Below are 16,805 nucleotides of genomic sequence, written 5' to 3'. Positions count from 1 at the left end.
AGTAGACTGCACAGTTTACTTTGCATCATAGTTTAAGTTACAGGTAATAATTGGCAGGTAATGAGGATATTATAAACAATGTTATTGTGATCATATCTAAATGTCAGACTATTTTCAACAGCACTGAGTAGGCTAATTATAACAAATATGATATATTTTGAGATCGGTATTGTAAATCATTGTGACTCATTTAATTTCTGCCTGTTCTATTGAGCCTGTATAAAGGGGAGATGAAACACTTTTGCACTGAAAACGGAGAAAAGGTTACTAAAGCGGTTACTTGCTAAGTGCACCATGTGTAAATACCATGTTGGCATATACTTCTATGGTACAGAATATTACTATATATTTTTTTACCCTCTTTTACCTCTGAAGGTATATCTGCACTCTATTGATACCTGTAAATACTGTATGTGACTATATACATATTTTAATAAATTGGAACTGCTATTTTGAAGTAGAATGAGTGCTTTAATGGAAAGATAGTTGTAAACATGAACATTTTTCCAGGATCATCCTTAGCAGAGATAAACAGACAATATCATTCAATAATACACAATCTACATTCAATTTCAGAACATATAACAAAGCTTCCAGTGACTTCCCGCTCCTTAATCTTATTCAAGTAAGGGGTGGCAGGTAGCTTAGTAGTTAAGAGCATTGGGCCAGTAACCGAAGGTCTCTGTTTCAAAATCCCCCAAGCCAACTAGGTGAAAAATCTGCCAATGTGCCCTTGACCAAGGCACTTAACTCTAATTGCTCCTGTAAGTCACTCTGGATAAGAACGTCTGCTAAAATGTAAAAAGGTGTCACGCCCTGACCTTAGAGAGCCTGTTAATTTCTCTATTTGGTTAGGTCAGGGTGTGATTTGGGTGGGCATTCTAGTTTTCTATTTCTTTGTTGGCCAGGTATGGTTCCCAATCAGAGGGGACAAGACCCTGCCATGGAAGCAGGCGGAGGCAGCGAGAGGAACGGTGACGAGACCAGGAATATAGGACTCGACGCAAGCACGAGAGGCAGCCCCCACATTTTTGGGGGGAGTGGCACACGGAGTGGTCGGCGGAGCCGAGGGGTGAACCAGAGCCAGTCAGCGAGTCGAGTGAGGAGCTCGACGCAAGATTCCGGAGAGAGGTGCTGTTGTTGAGAGCGCTGCAGAGAGGGCGTGCTGAGGAGCGTGACACCAGTCCGGTGTCATGTGCACCGGTTTCACACATCTGGCCTTCGGTGCGCCTCCCCAGTCCGGTGCGTCCTGTGTTTCCTCCGCGCACTCGCCCTGGGGTGTGTGTCACCGTTCAGGCACCATGTTATGCGGTTCTACGCACTGTGTCTCCAGTGCGCTTTCACAGCCCAGTGCGTCCTGTGCCAGAGCCCCGCACTTGCCGGGCTAAAGTGAGCATCCAGCCAGGACGGGTTGTGCCAGCTCTACGCTCCAGACCTCCAGCGCGCCTCCACAGTCCATTACGTCCTATGCCTCCTCGTCGCACTCGCCCTGAGGTACGTGTCATTAGCCCGGTGCCACCTGTACCGGTCCCACGCATCAGGCCTCCAGTGCGCCTCCGCAGTCCAGAGCTTCCGGCGACAGTACCCAGTCCAGAGCTTCTGGCGACAGTTCCCAGTCCGGAGCTTCCGGCGACAGTTCACAGTCCAGAGCTTCCGGCGACAGTTCCCAGTCCAGAGCTTCCGGCGACAGTTCCCAGTCCAGAGCTTCCGGCGACAGTTCCCAGTCCAGAGCATCCGGCGACAGTTCCCAGTCCAGAGCTTCCGGCGACGTTTCACAGTCCGGAACCTCCTGAGGCGGTCCACAGTCCGGAACCTCCTGAGACGGTCCACAGTCCGGAACCTCCTGAGACGGTCCACAGTCCGGAACCTCCTGAGACGGTCCACAGTCCGGAACCTCCTGAGACGGTCCACAGTCCGGAACCTGCTGTGATGATCCATGGCACAAAGCCTGCAGTGATGATCCATGGCCCGAAGCCTCCAGTAACGATCCAAGGTCCGGAGTCTCCAGCGACGGTCGGCAGTCCAGAGCCTCCAGCGACGGTCGGCAGTCCAGAGCCTCCAGCGACGGTTGGCAGTCCAGAGCCTCCAGCGACGGTCGGCAGTCCAGAGCCTCCAGCGACGGTCTGCAGTCCAGAGCCTACAACGACGGTCGGCAGTCCAGAGCCTCCAGCGACGGTCGGCAGTCCAGAGCCTCCGGCGACGATCTACGGTCCAGAGTCCCCGGCGACGATCTACGGTCGGGAGCCTCCGGCGGCGATCCACAGTCCGGCGCCTCTGGCGACGATCCACGGGCCGGTTCCACGGAAGCGGAGGGATCAGCAAGCGGAGCGGGGTCTACGCCCCGAACCGGAGCCGCCACCGAGGCTAGATGCCCACCCGGACCCTCCCTCATGGAGTCAGGTTTTGCGGCCGGAGTCCGCACCTTTGGGTGGGGGGGTACTGTCACGCCCTGACCTTAGAGAGCCTGTTAATTTCTCTATTTGGTTAGGTCAGGGTGTGATTTGGGTGGGCATTCTAGTTTTCTACTTCTTTGTTGGCCGGGTATGGTTCCCAATCAGAGGCAGCTGTCTATCGATGTCTCTGATTGGGAATCACACTTAGGCAGCCTGTTTTCCACCTGAGTTTGTGGGATCTTGTTTTTGCACTGTAGCTGTTAGCCCTGCAGAACTTTACGTTCGTTGATCTTTTTTTTTTTTTTTTGGTGTTCATTCGAAAATAAATTAAGATGTACACTTTCCCCGCTGCGCTTTGGTCTCATTCCGACGACGGACGTAACAAAAGGGGTAATCGCATCTTTTTACTGGAACCTTCAACAATAGAAACACCGCCTATCAAATGTTCAAAAGGGGGCTTTTGACAAATTACAGATTAAAACCAACCATTTTCACCCTGTTTAAATTATCCTCCTTTTTAAATGAAGCAATACAGAGTTGGTTAAAATTCCAATTTCATCCTCCACATGAGGCAGAACAAATATTACAACAAATAATAAACTCTAAATCGTAAAATGTATATGTTTAATTTAAGGTTAAAATTAAATATTTTTTTATGTCCCAGTACCATAGCATCGGGTTTATGAACTGCTATACAAAACAACAACTGACGCATCAATCCATGCTTCTCAATTTAAACTATTATATAAAATTCTTGGCACAAAAAGAAAGCTCAATATATGGGGCATTGAACAGTCAGCCTTGTGCAGACTCTGCCACAAGGAAACAGAATCAATAGATCATCTATTTTGGTACTGTCCTTCTGTGGTTCGGTTTTGGAGTCAGGTCCAGAAGTGGTTGTAAGTGATAATATCTGTGTTCAGATGGATATACAAACAGTACTGTTAGGAGATCTGAAAAACCATGATCAATCAATGGGAAATATGATTATACTCATAGGTAGTTTTTATTTTTAGAGCAATCTTGGTAGAAATGGTAAAAAAATAGAGGCTCAAGACCTTCATAAGACATCACAGTAAAATAGAAGGATGTATCGCAAAAGGAAATAGTAAAATGGTATTGTACTGGGAAAGATGGTGTCACACACTGATCTGTTTCACCTGTCCTTGTGATCGTCTCCACCCCCTCCAGGTGTCGCTTATTTTCCCCAGTGTATTTATCCCTGTGTTTCCTGTCTCTCTGTGCCAGTTCATCTGGTATGTTTCCAAGTCAACCAGCGGTTTTCTCTTTCTCCTGCTATTTGCATTTTCCTTTTTCTAGTCCTCCCGGTGTTGACCCTTGCCTGTTTCTGGACTCAGTACCTGCCTGCCTGACCATTCTGCCTGCCTCGACCACGAGCCTGTCTGCCACTCTGTACCTCCTGGACTCTGATCTGGTTTTGACCTTTTTTGCCTGTCCACGACCATTCTCTTGCCTACCCCTTTGGATTAATAAACATTGTAAGACTTCAACCATCTGCATCCTGTTTCTGCATTTGGGTCTCGCCTTGTGCCTTGATAGATGGGTTAGTCTGGGGACATCTGCGGATTGGAATTAAGATTATGGATTGATTGGCCAACACACTTGGAACCAAGTAAGATCAGGAAATAAACTATATACACTTGAAGTTGCAAGTTTACATACACCTTAGCCAAATACATTTAAACTCAGTTTTTCACAATTCCTGACATTTAATCCAAGTAAAAATTCCCTGTTTTAGCTCAGTTTGGATCACCACTTTATTTTAAGAATGTGAAATGTCAGAATAATAGTAGAGAGAATGATTTATTTCAAGCTTTTATTTATTTCTTAACATTCCCAGTGGGTCAGAAGTTTACATATACTCAATAAAAATTTGGTAGCATTGCCTTTCAATTCTTTAACCTGGGTCAAACGTTACGGGTAGCCTTCCACAAGCTTCCCACAATAAGTTGGGTGAATTTTGGCCCATTCCTCCTGACAGAGCTGGTGTAACTGAGTCAGGTTTGTAGGCCTCCTTGCACGCACATCCTTTTTCAGTTTTTCTGCCCACAAAATGTCTATGGGATTGAGGTCAGGGCGTTGTGATGGCCACTCCAATACCTTGACTTTGTTGTCCTTAAACCATTTTGCCACAACTTTGGAAGTATCCTTGGGGTCATTGTCGATTTGGAAGACCCATTTGCAACCAAGCTTTAACTTCCTGACAGATGTCTTAAGATGTTGCTTCAATATATACATGTAATTTTCCTCCTTCATGATGACATCTATTTTGTGAAGTGCACCAGTCCCTCCTGCAGCAAAGCACCCCCACAACATGATGCTGCCACCCCCGTGCTTCATGGTTGGGATGGTGTTCTTCGGCGTGCAAGCATCCCCCTTCTCCTCCAAACATAACGATGGTCATTATGGCCAAACAGTTCTATTTTTGTTTGATCAGACCAAAGGACATTTCTCCAGAAAGTACGATCTTTGTTCTCATGTGCAGTTGCAAACCGTAGTCTGTCTTTTTAATGGCGGTTTTGGAGCAGTGGCTTCTTTCTTGCTGAGCGGCCTTTCTGGTTATGTCGACGTAGGAGTTGTTTTACTGTGGATATAGATACTTTTTTACCTGTTTCCTCCAGCATCTTCACAAGGTCCTTTGCTGTTGTTCTGGGATTGATTTGCACTTTTCGCACCAAAGTACGTTAATCTCTAGGAGACAGAATGTGTTTCCTTCCTGAGCGGTATGACGGCTGCGTGGTCCTATGGTGTTTATACTTGCATACTATTGTTTGTACAGATGAATGTGGTACTTTCAGGCATTTGGAAATTGCTCCCAAGGATGAACCAGACTTGTGGAGGTCTACAATTTATTTTCTGAGGTCTTGGCTGATTTCTGTTGATTTTCCCATGATGTCAAGTAAAGAGGCACTGAGTTTGAAGGTAGGCCTTGAAATACATCTACAGGTACACCTCCAATTGACTCAAATGATGTCAATTAGCCTATCAGAAGCTTCTAAAGCCATGATATTATTCTCTGGAATTTTCCAAGCTGTTTAAAGGCACAGTCAACTTAGTGTATGTAAACTTCTGACCCACTAGAATTGTGATACAGTTAAATAATCTGTCTGTAAACAATTGTTGGAAGAATTACTTAGATGTCAGTACATGTCCTAACCGACTTGCCAAAACTATAGTTTGTTAACCTCTTGACGCTAGGGGTCAGATTTTTATTTTATTTTTTAAATAACGTTCCCAAGGTAAACAGACTATTTCTCAGGTCCAGATCGCAGAACATGCATATAATTTACAGATTAGGATAGAAAACACTCCAAAGTTTCCAAAACTGTCAAATATTGTCTGTCAGTATAACAAAACTGATTCTGCAGTTTTGTTATACTCACAGAAGTGATTTCTTTAAAAAAAATCTGTGTTTCCTGGCCCATCTTTCTTCCATTTAAAGGGGTATCAACCAGATTCCTTTTCCAATGGCTTCCTCAGGCTGTGACCAGGCTTTAGACATAGTTTCAGGCTTTTATTTTGAAAAATGAGCAAGATTTTTCAAAACTAGTCAGGTGTCCTCTGAATAGTTCCTGCGCGTGAGAGGGTAGCTCTCCATTTTCTTTTTCTCTCTTATTGAATAGGTTACGGTTCGGTTGAAATATTATCGATTATGTTGTTAAAAACAACCTGAGGATTGATTATAAAAAACATTTGACATGTTTCTACGACCATTACGGATACTTTTTGGAATTATCGTCGAACGGAACGAGGCTTTGGTTTTCTGAACATAACGCGCAACCCAAATGGCGTTTTTTTGTTATAAAAGTAATATTTATCGAACAAAAAGAACATTTGTTGTGTAACTGGGAGTCTCGTGAGTGCAAACATCCGAAGATTATCAAAGGTAAGCGATTAATTTTATTGCTTTTCTGACTTTCGTGACCAAGCTAACCAAGCTAATATAAGGCTAACTGTTCTACCATTGATTGATACACTCACAAAAGCTTAGATTGCTTTCGTTGCAAAGCATATTTTCAAAATCTGACACGATAGGTGGATTAACAACAAGCTAAGCTGTGTTTTCGTATATTTCACTTGTGATTGCATGATTATAAATATTTTTTGTAATATTTTTGAATCTAAAACGTTTGGGAATTTTATTCTGCCTTTCAGCACCGGAACGAGGCTTTTAGTTTTCTGAACATAATGCGCAACCCAAATGGCGTTGTTTTGTTATAAAAGTAATATTTATCGAACAAAAAGAACATTTGTTGTGTAACTGGGAGTCTCGTGAGTGCAAACATCCGAAGATTATCAAAGGTAAGCGATTCATTTTATTGCTTTTCTGACTTTCGTGACCATGCTAATTTGGGGCTAGCTGTTCTAGCATTGATTGATACTCACAAAAGCTTGGATTTCTTTCTCTGTAAAGCATATTTTCTAAATCTGACACGATAGGTGGATTAACAACAAGCTAAGCTGTGTTTTGGTATATTTCACTTGTGATTGCATGATTATAAATATTTTTAGTGATATTTTGCGTGCTGCAATTCAGCGGTTGTTTAGGAAAATGATCCCGTAAAAGGGATCCGTAGCGCAGAGAAGTTAACAAGAAATTTGTGGAGTGGTTGAAAAACATGTTTTAATGACTCCAACCTAAGTGTATGTAAACTTCAGACTTCAACTGTAGATACACAACTGTTCAACTTAGAAATGTCCTTGTTTTTTAAAGAAAAGCTATTTCTTTTCCATTAAAATAACATAAAATTGATCAGAAATACAGTGTAGACATTGTTAATGTTGTAAATGACTATTGTTGCTGGAAACAGCTGATCTTTAAGGAAATATCTACATAGGCGTACAGAGGCCCAATATCAGCAACCTCACTCCTGTGTTCCAATGGCATGTTTGTAACGCACGTCGTCGGGAGAAGGAGAAGAGGACCAAGGTGCAGCGTGGTAAGTGTTCATATTATTTAATAAAATACGCAACACTTGACAAAACAACAAACACAACAAACGAACAGTCCTGAAAGGTGAAACAAACACTAAACAGGAAACAACCACCCACAAACACAGGTGGGAACAGGCTACCTAAGTATGATTCTCAAACAGAGACAACGATAGACAGCTGCCTCTGATTGAGAACCATACCAGGCCAAACACACAGAAATACAAAACAAGGACAACATAGAACACCAGACATAGAATGCCCACCCAAACTCACGCCCTGACCAACCAAAATAGAGACATAAAAAGGATCTCTACGGTCAGGGCGTGACAACGTTGTGTTTTCTAATCCAAGTTTATCATTTTAAAAGGCTAATTGATCATTAGAAAACCCTTTTGCAATTATGTTAGCACAGCTGAAAATTTTGGAGCTGATTATAGAAACAATAAAACTGGCCTTCTTTAGACTAGTTGAGTATCTGAAGCATCAGCATTTTTGGGATCGATTACAGGCTCAAAATGGCCAGAAACAAAGAATTTTATTCTGAAACGCATCACTCTATTCTTGTTCTGAGAAATGAAGGCCATTCCATGCGAGAAATTGCCAAGAAACTGAAGATCTCGTACAACGCTCTGCACTACTCCCACAGTTGACAGTGCATGTCAGAGCAAAAACCAAGCCATGAGGTCGAAGGAATTGTCGGTAGAGCTCCGAGACAGGATTGTGATGAGGCACAGATCTGGGGAAGGGTACCAAAAAATGTCTGCAGCATTGAAGGTCCCCAAGAACCCAGTGGCCTCCATCATTCTTAAATGGAAGAAGTTTGGAACCACGAAGACCCTTCCTAGAGCTGGCCGCCAGGCCAAACTGAGCAATTGGGGGAGAAGGGCCTTGGTCAGGGAGTTGACCAAGAACCTGATGGTCACTCTGACAGAGCTCCAGAGTTCCTCTGTGGAGATGGGAGAACCTTCCAAAAGGACAACCATCTCTGCAGCACTCCACCAATCAGGCCTTTATGGTATAGTGGCCAGACGGAAGCCACTCCTCAGTAAAATGCACATCACCGCCCGCTTGGAGTTTGCCAAAAGGCACCTAAACACGATTCTCTGGTCTGATGTAATCAATATTTAACTCTTTGGCCTGAGTGCCAAGCATCACATCCAGAGGAAACCTGGCACAATCCCTATGGTGAAGCATGGTGGTGGCAGCATCATGCTGTGGGGATGTTTTTCAGTGGCAGGGACTGGGAGACTAGTCAGGATCAAGGGAAAGATGAACGGAGCAAAGTACAGAAAGATCCTTGATGAAAATCTGCTCCAGAGCGCTCAGGACCTCAGACTGGAGGTCACCTTCAAATAGGACAACAACCCTAAGCACACAGCTTAGGACCTCAGACTGGAGGTCACCTTCAAACAGAACAACAACCCTAAGCACACAAAGGAGCAAAAATTGCTTTGTCATTATGTGGTATTGTGTGTAGATTGATGAGGAAAAAAACGATTTAATCAATTTTAGAATAAGGCTGTAACCTAACAAAATGTGGAATAAGTCAAGTGGTCTGAATACTTTCTGAAGGTACTGTATATAAAGGGTTTACAAATGATGCAAGTAATGTTATAACACCCATTGTGTTTTTGATACAAGTTATAATCCTTCTGCTGCACCCAAATAAACCTGACTGATTCCATTGTGTCCCTGAGTTTCTGACCCCATTCCATTAGGTTAACCAGGTCAGGGTGACCCCATTATCTTACATCAGAAAGCGCACTGATTGTGCCTGTACTGATCAACTGGTTGAAGGATAATCTCCTGTGGGCAGATTCTGCTGTAGATGTAGAGAATCTGCCAGGACTGAATGGGATGTGTGAGATCCTAGTAGCATTAGTTTCGGTTTGGGGTGTTTCGTCAAATATTGCAAATACTGCATCCAAAATAACCGTTTTTTTTACTGCAGTAATTTTGCGGTGTGTACAATACTGGTTCGATTCCAGACTGTATCAAATCTGGCCATGATTGGGAGTCCCATAGGGTGGTGCACAATTGGCCCAGCATCGTCTGGGTTTGGCTGGGGTAGGCCGTCATTGTAAATAAGAATTTGTTCTTAACTAAGGATCCGCCCCCTTTAAAAATAATTTTAGCCTTAAATGACATACCCAAATCTAACTTCCTGTAGCTCAGGCCCTGAAGCAAGGATATGCATATTCTTGGTACCATTTGAAAGGAAACACTTTGACGTTTGTGGAAATGTGAAAGGAATGTAGGAGAATATAACACATTAGATCTGGTAAAAGGTAATACAAAGAAAAAAAACGTTCTTTTGTATTTTTTGTACTATTATCTTTGAAATGCAAGAGACAGGCCATCGTGTATTATTCCAGCCCAGGTGCAATTTAGATTTTGGCCGTTAGATGGCAGCAGTGTACCTGCAACGTTTTAGACTGATCCAATGAACCATTGTATTTCTGTTCAAAATATTGTATCAAGACTGCCCAAATGTGCCTAGTTTTTTAATAACTTTTCATGTTCAAAATTGTGCACTCTCCTCAAACAATAGCATGTTATTCTTTCACTTTAATAGCTACTGTAAATTGGACAGTGCAGTTAGATTAACAAGAAATTAAGCTTTCTGCCAATATCAGATATGTCTATGTCCTGGGAAATTTTCTTGTTACTTACAACCTCATGCTAATCGCATTAGCATACATTAGCTGAACTGTCCCGTGGAAGGGACACCGATCCCGAAGAAGTTTTTTAAATAAAGGTTAAATAAAAAATAAATAGGTATGTAGGTTGTACGATTCTGCTTGCTCTGGACTCCATAGAAGTGACAGTACATCTCTACTTGATATATTGGCTGCTAACGTGAATGACTTTCAACAAAAAATGCAGGTGTAAAAACTTAGTTTATAAAAAAAAATGCAAATGAATGAAAATGCATTGCTGTTTAGTGCTGCAATGTCAGACTTCATTTGCCCAGCCATTGTGCATGTGTGTTCGCGCGGGCGCAGGTGTATGTGCGTGCGTGTGGGGCCGCAAGCTTTGAACCACTGCTTTTTGCGGGTTTGCGTGTCAAAAAGTTTGAGAACCACAGAGCTAGCGAACAGATTGCGGATTTTCTGTACAGCTATAGGATCGGGTGCAGTGCAAACGTCAAATGGAAGGGAGAGAGGATTGCCATAAATAAATGTCTAGCTCCCACAACATTTTGGTGATCAAGAATATTAATTGTTTACTTTGCAAGCTCACAAGTAATGGGTCATCAAGCAACAATTACTAGCATAGTCTTTTGGTATGTCAAAAGTGCTTGAAATATATCAAAATATGTTGTAGACAAAATAATGAAAAGTGCAGTCTGGTAGCCTCATTAAACAGAAAAAGCTGCACAAGTCATTGCATGTATAGATTATTTATTTACTGACTTGAGACTTGACTTGAAAAAACGTGTGACTCTACTCGAATTGACTTGCTTTAAGAATGCACGACTTGGACTTGACTCGAGTGTCACTGCCGTTAAAAGAAGAGGACCAAGGTGCAGCGTGGTCAGCGTACATGTTCCTTTAATTAATAAAAATGACGCAGAACAAAACAATAAACACTACAAAAACAAACCGTGAAGCTAAAGGCTATGTGCCCTAAACAAAGTCAACTTCCCACAAAGACAGGTGGAAAAAAGGGATACCTAAGTATGGTTCTCAATCAGAGACAACGATAGACAGATGCCTCTGATTGAGAACTACACCCGGCCAAACACAAAGAAATAGAAAACATAGAAATAAAGAAACTAGAATGCACACCCTAGTCACACCCTGGCCTAACCAAAATAGAGAATAAAAGCCTCTCTATGGCCAGGGTGTGACATCGAGACTCAACCCGTTCGACTTGGGACTCGAATTGAGACTTGAATGATAGTGTATTGATCCCACCTCCGACGTCCTCCAACCTATCAGAGTTCTTGCAGTATGAACTAACATCTTGTCCATCCAATCAAATGATCAGAGAATTAATCTATTACTGAAAGCATAAGCTAGTGTGGTGAGTAGTTGACTTAAAGAGAAAGACAATAGTTTAACTGTTTTGAAGAAATACATTTCTTTAAAAATTAAGAAGAAGCAGCAGAGAGATACATTTCATTGTATTTTTTGAATTCTTAATTTACCCCTTTCACTTACTTAGCTAATGCAGCTAATTTAGCCTACTCAACAACCTGACTGAAACAGAGAAGAATGCTATTTATCTTAGCTAGCTGGCAAAAGCTATCCAACACTGCAACTCTTCAAAGTCAAGGTAAGCTTTCGTTTTTATAAATGTATTGCTACCTGAGCCCACCGTGGTAACTGCTAAACTGCTTGCTGTACACTGTACTGTGTAATTGTACACATGGCTTGGATTGTGGGTTTACTAACACGTTAGTTATAGTTTGATGACTATAACGTTAATATGGTGACAACGATGTAGGCTGTGTAGCGGTTAGTGGTTATGTTATGAAGGTTTGGCTTGGAGAGGTTTTTGTGCCTAATCACGGACTGCTGTTGAGTTATAAACTGAAGTCCACAAGTGAAGGAAAAAGGTGAGAGAAGGAGAGCGCGTAGATGCGAGAATTAATTATACAACGAGCAAAGTGATGATGCTGTATGTGGCTGCTATGAAAGTGAACTATGTGTGCAGGTGATCAGGGGAGTATTCATTCCGCCGGTTCTGTTACAAAACGTATAGTTTTAGTTGCAAAACTGAACGTTTTCTAACTGCTTGGACTAATGATTACACCCCAGATCAGATAGATGCAGGCAAGAGTGTGCAAGGCGGAATTGAATGTGAATGTGATTACTCCAATTTGTCTCTAGACCTGTGCACCTACGTTATAAACTTTCATTTTTAGACTAGGTTGTAGCAACCTCATGATGGGTATAGGGCCAATTCGAGTAGCATGTAGTAACCTAAGCCTATCGATGTTACATTGAGCTGGGTGAAGGGAATATGAATGGCAGTCATCCAATATGCTGTAATCGAAATAAGGCCATGCTCATAAAACATATTGCCGCTCTCCCTAATCTTGAATGGCACCAACTGCCACTGTTGGAGCTACAGTGGTTACTCTGGGTCACCCATGTCCAGGGTACGTCCACACAGGCACACGGTGCTGACCATCACGGCAGACAGAGTCATGATGGCCAAGAGAATGGCCCACCAGTGAGTCTGCAGACGACAAGAGCACAACAAGTCAAACACTCACCCACTTTAGTGCCAATCTGCTATTGTCAGATGTTAAATAGTCAAAACACCACTGCAACTTACTTTAATTCACATTGACGTGTTCTTTTCTTCAAGAAGCCATTTGTTACAGGATGTTAGTCAGCTAGCATTCCTTATGTGTCACACTCATTTGGATGGAACCAATGGGCATGCAGTAGCCAATTCATATGTGGTATGGAAACACTACTACTGCCATATCTAAGCCTAATAACCATTAGCTGGCATGGCTCCCAAACCAATTGTGTGAGCGGTACATCTAAGCACTAGTAGGTGTCACCATCTCGCTAACTCAACATGACGCACCTGAACAGATCTTTTAAATCCCTGTGGGCATTCCTGATTCGCTGCGCTTTCTAGCGAGACCAAAGCTCAAAGCCAACTGAGGCTGGAACATCTGAACGAAGAACATCAACAGAGGAAGCTTTCTACAGTCGTGGCCAAAAGTTTTGAGAAGTGTCTTTTTTTGTTGTTGTCAGATGTTACTATGGAATACTGAAGTAAAATTACAAGCATTTCAAAAGTGTCAAAGGCTTTTATTGACAATTACATAAAGTTGATGCAGAGTCAATATTTGCAGTGTTGACCCTTCTTTTTCAAGACCTCTGCAATCCCTGGCATGCTGTCAATTAACTTCTGGGCCACACCCTGACTGATGGCAGACAATTCTTGCATAATCAATGCTTAGAGTTTATCAGAATTTGTGGGTTTCTGTTTGTCCACCCGCCTCTTGAGGATTGACCACAAGTTCTCAATGGGATTAAGTTCTGGGGAGTTTCCTGGCCATGGACCCAAAATATCAATGTTTTGTCCCCCGAGCCACTTAGTTATCACTTTTGCCTTATGGCAAGGTGCTCCATCATGCTGGCAAAGGCATTGTTCATCACCAAACTGTTCCTGGATGTTTGGGAGAAGTTGCTCTCGGAGGATGTGTTGGTACCATTCTTTAATCATGGCTGTGTTCTTAGGCAAAAATGTCAGTGAGCCCACTCCTTTGGCTGAGAAGCAACCCCACACATGAATGGTCTCAGGATGCTTTACTGTTGGCATGACAAAGGACTAATGGTAGCGCTCACCTTGTCTTCTCCTGACAAGCTTTTTTCCGGATGCCCCAAACAATCGGAAAGGGGATTCATCAGAGAAAATGACTTTACCCCAGTCCTCAGCAGTCCAATCCCTGTACCTTTAGCAGAATATCAGTCTGTCCCTGATGTTTTTCCTGGAGAGAAGTGGCTTCTTTGCTGACCTTCTTGACACCAGGCCAACCTCCAAAAGTCTTCGCCTCAGTGTGCGTGCAGATGCACTCATACCTGCCTGCTCCTGAGCAAGCTCTGTACTGGTGGTGTGTCACGTTCCTGACCTGTTTTCTGTTGTTTTGTATGTGTTTAGTTGGTCAGGGCGTGAGTTGGGGTGGGCATTCTATGTTATGTGTTTCTATGTTTAGGTTCATTGGTAATTAGCCTTATATGGTTCTCAATCAGGGACAGGTGTTTGACGTTTCCTCTGATTGAGAACCATATAAAGGTAGGCTGTTCACACTGTTTGTTTGTGGGTGATTGTCTTCCGTGTCTGTATGTCTACCACACGGGACTGTTTCGTTTGTCGTTTCGTATATGTAGTCTGTTCCTGTTCGTGCGTTCTTCGTAGTTTGTAAGTTCTCAAGTCAGGTCTGTCTACATCGTTTGTTTGTTGTAGTGTTTTCGTGTTTCGTATTTACTTTATTAAATTCATTATGTCATATCACAACGCTGCATTTTGGTCCAATCCCTACTCCTCCTCTTCGGACGAAGAGGAGGAGAACGATCGTTACATGGTGCCCCGATCCCGCAGCTGAATCAACGTTAGGAGACGGTCCTGGCGCTTGCTGGACTTTCTTGGGCGCCCTGAAGCCTTCTTCACAACAATTGAACCGCTCTCCTTGAAGTTCTCGATGATCCGATAAATGGTTGATTTAGGTACAATCTTACTGGCAGCAATATCCTTGCCTGTGAAGCCCTTTTTATGCAAAGCAATGATGACGGCACGTGTTTCCTTGCAGGTAACCATGATTGACAGAGGAAGAACAATGATTCCAAGCACCACCCTCCTTTTGAAGCTTCCAGTCTGTTATTCGAACTCAATCAGCATGACAGAGTGATCTCCAGCCTTGTCTTCGTCAACACTCACACCTGTGTTAACGAGAGAATCACTGACATGATGTCATCTGGTCCTTTTGTGGCAGGGCAGAAATGCAGTGGAAATGTTTTTGGGGGATTCAGTTCATTTGCATGGCAAAGAGGGACTTTGCAATAAATTGCAATTCATCTGATCACTCTTCATAACATTCTGGAGTATATGCAAATTGCCATCATACAAACTGAGGCAGCAGAATGTGAAAATTAATATTTGTGTCATTCTCAAAACTTTTGGCCACGACTGTATATACACTGAGCTCAACACGCATCTCAACACACCCCATCTGCTAGGATCCTCTGGCCTGTTGTAAAATAAATACGTCATAGAGTAGATAGATAGCCGACCCCCTCAAGCACAACAAACATAGAACAAACCTTTATCCACTCAGCCAGGTCATCAAACTCATCCAGGTCTACCAGGTGGAGGAAGGAGTTCTTCAGCCTGGCGATGGGCCCGTCAGCGTCCAGGATGCGACACACCTGGAACATGTCGCAGTAGCCCTGCTTGGCTGAACACGGTGCCCCGGCAACCAAGGCTACACGCTTTCCCTGGAAATGCTTGGTCAAGACAGAGGATGTGGTGCTGGCGCAGGTTGCAGGCTTGTCTGAGGTGAAGAAATACATGGAGAAATACAGTGAACATTTTGTTATAGGTGAAATGATTGAGTTTACTGAGTGGAAAAGCACATGCACACATTTGTAACTAAGCTCCTTATCCTTGTTAAATTTAACTTTTCCACAGCACATCAGATGTTCGAACAGAAGAATGTATTATGATGGGAAAATCAAAGCAAATGTACACAGCTTTGTTTGTGCCCCAATCATAAACACAGTCCCCAGATCTAAGCACATCAGAGGAAACGAGAGTGAGGGAGGAGAAGAGGGATTGTGCTTACCTGGCTGTTGACAGCACATGTGGCACTTTTCTTTTTTGGACTCTCCCAGACAGTCACACTGCTCGAGGCCGTACCTCACACACAGTGATTTAGCACAGTTCTGAGAAATAGAGGGAGAAATGGAGAGAAAAGGATAGGGAAGAGTGAAGGAGGGAAGGAGGGAGAGAGAGAGAGAGATGGAGAAAGTGAAAAGGATAGGGGAAGAGGAGGGGAAGGATAGAGAGAGAGGGAAAGAAGGATGGTGAAATAGAGGAGAGAGGGGAGAAGACATAAAGAGAATGAAAGGAGAATAACAGAGAGGAGAACACCAAAGTCTGGATGAGCTCTGGTATATTATGGCCACCAGTGAAGTCTCACAGACAAAAATGCAGGACAGGCCTGCTCATTTCCACAAATCCTAAACATCTGTATTCAGTTAACTTGTTCCCTGCTCCAGGCAGCCTCAGAAATGTGTTCTGGTCCAAATCTTATATTTCAGGATTTATGCCCCCATAGTGAGCCATACGTATGTAATTTACATTGAAAAACTTGAGCAATCTTCACATTCAGAACAACTTTCCAAACTCAGAACCCCATTTATCATCTGAATGGGTGAAAAAAATTAGTAAATGTACTCAAGTTGGCAGCCAAGGACAACAGATCCTGTGAAAGTGGATACTGTTGACTTTGGAATATCGTCGAAATGAGACAGTGGGTGCAATGGGTGAAAAGGTTGAGTCATTGTCTGGCCCTCCTACGGTGCTCACCCCGTTGAGACACACCCGGGTGCCCAGACTGCATACGGTCATGTTGGTCTTGGCCACAGGCTCGGGGCAGATGGGGGAGAGACCAGAGCATATACTCTCCAGCTGACAGTCTGACTCCTCCTCACAGCTGACCCCTGACGGTTTCAAGACACATGCTGGCCCACAGCACAGACCCTGACTGGGACTGAGGGGACAGACAGAAAGACAAACAGACAGATAGACAGAGAGACAGACAGGCAGGTGGGCGGACAGACAGACAGATAGACAAAGAAAGACAATTTCTTAACATAGGTGTTGTGGTTTACTGTTTTGTTTTTGAATGGTAAGATAGAGGTAATTATCCTCACATCCACAACTCTGCTTTGACAAAAATGTTCCATGGGTGATGTTATGTAA

The 16,805-nt window shown here is 43.3% G+C and overlaps 1 protein-coding gene across 1 annotated transcript in view; it reads right to left on the bottom strand.

The window, feature by feature from the left end:
• Positions 1–12,434: 12,434 nt before the first annotated feature.
• The window catches only part of si:ch1073-396h14.1 (disintegrin and metalloproteinase domain-containing protein 10), a 60,614-nt gene continuing 56,243 nt past the window's right edge, over positions 12,435–16,805 (bottom strand). Inside the window, exons 12-15 of the mRNA XM_039000333.1 lie at positions 16,410–16,593; positions 15,664–15,763; positions 15,143–15,372; positions 12,435–12,539 (exon numbers count right to left, since the gene is read on the bottom strand). Of these exons, the coding sequence (XP_038856261.1) occupies positions 12,435–12,539; positions 15,143–15,372; positions 15,664–15,763; positions 16,410–16,593 (619 nt within the window). The remainder of the gene's footprint in view (positions 12,540–15,142; positions 15,373–15,663; positions 15,764–16,409; positions 16,594–16,805) is intronic.

Source organism: Salvelinus namaycush, chromosome 9, assembly GCF_016432855.1.
Source record: "Salvelinus namaycush isolate Seneca chromosome 9, SaNama_1.0, whole genome shotgun sequence".
Classification (NCBI taxonomy): Eukaryota; Metazoa; Chordata; class Actinopteri; order Salmoniformes; family Salmonidae; genus Salvelinus; species Salvelinus namaycush.
Note: the sequence above shows the minus strand (reverse complement) of the source record. Positions and strands in the feature narration are given on the sequence as shown.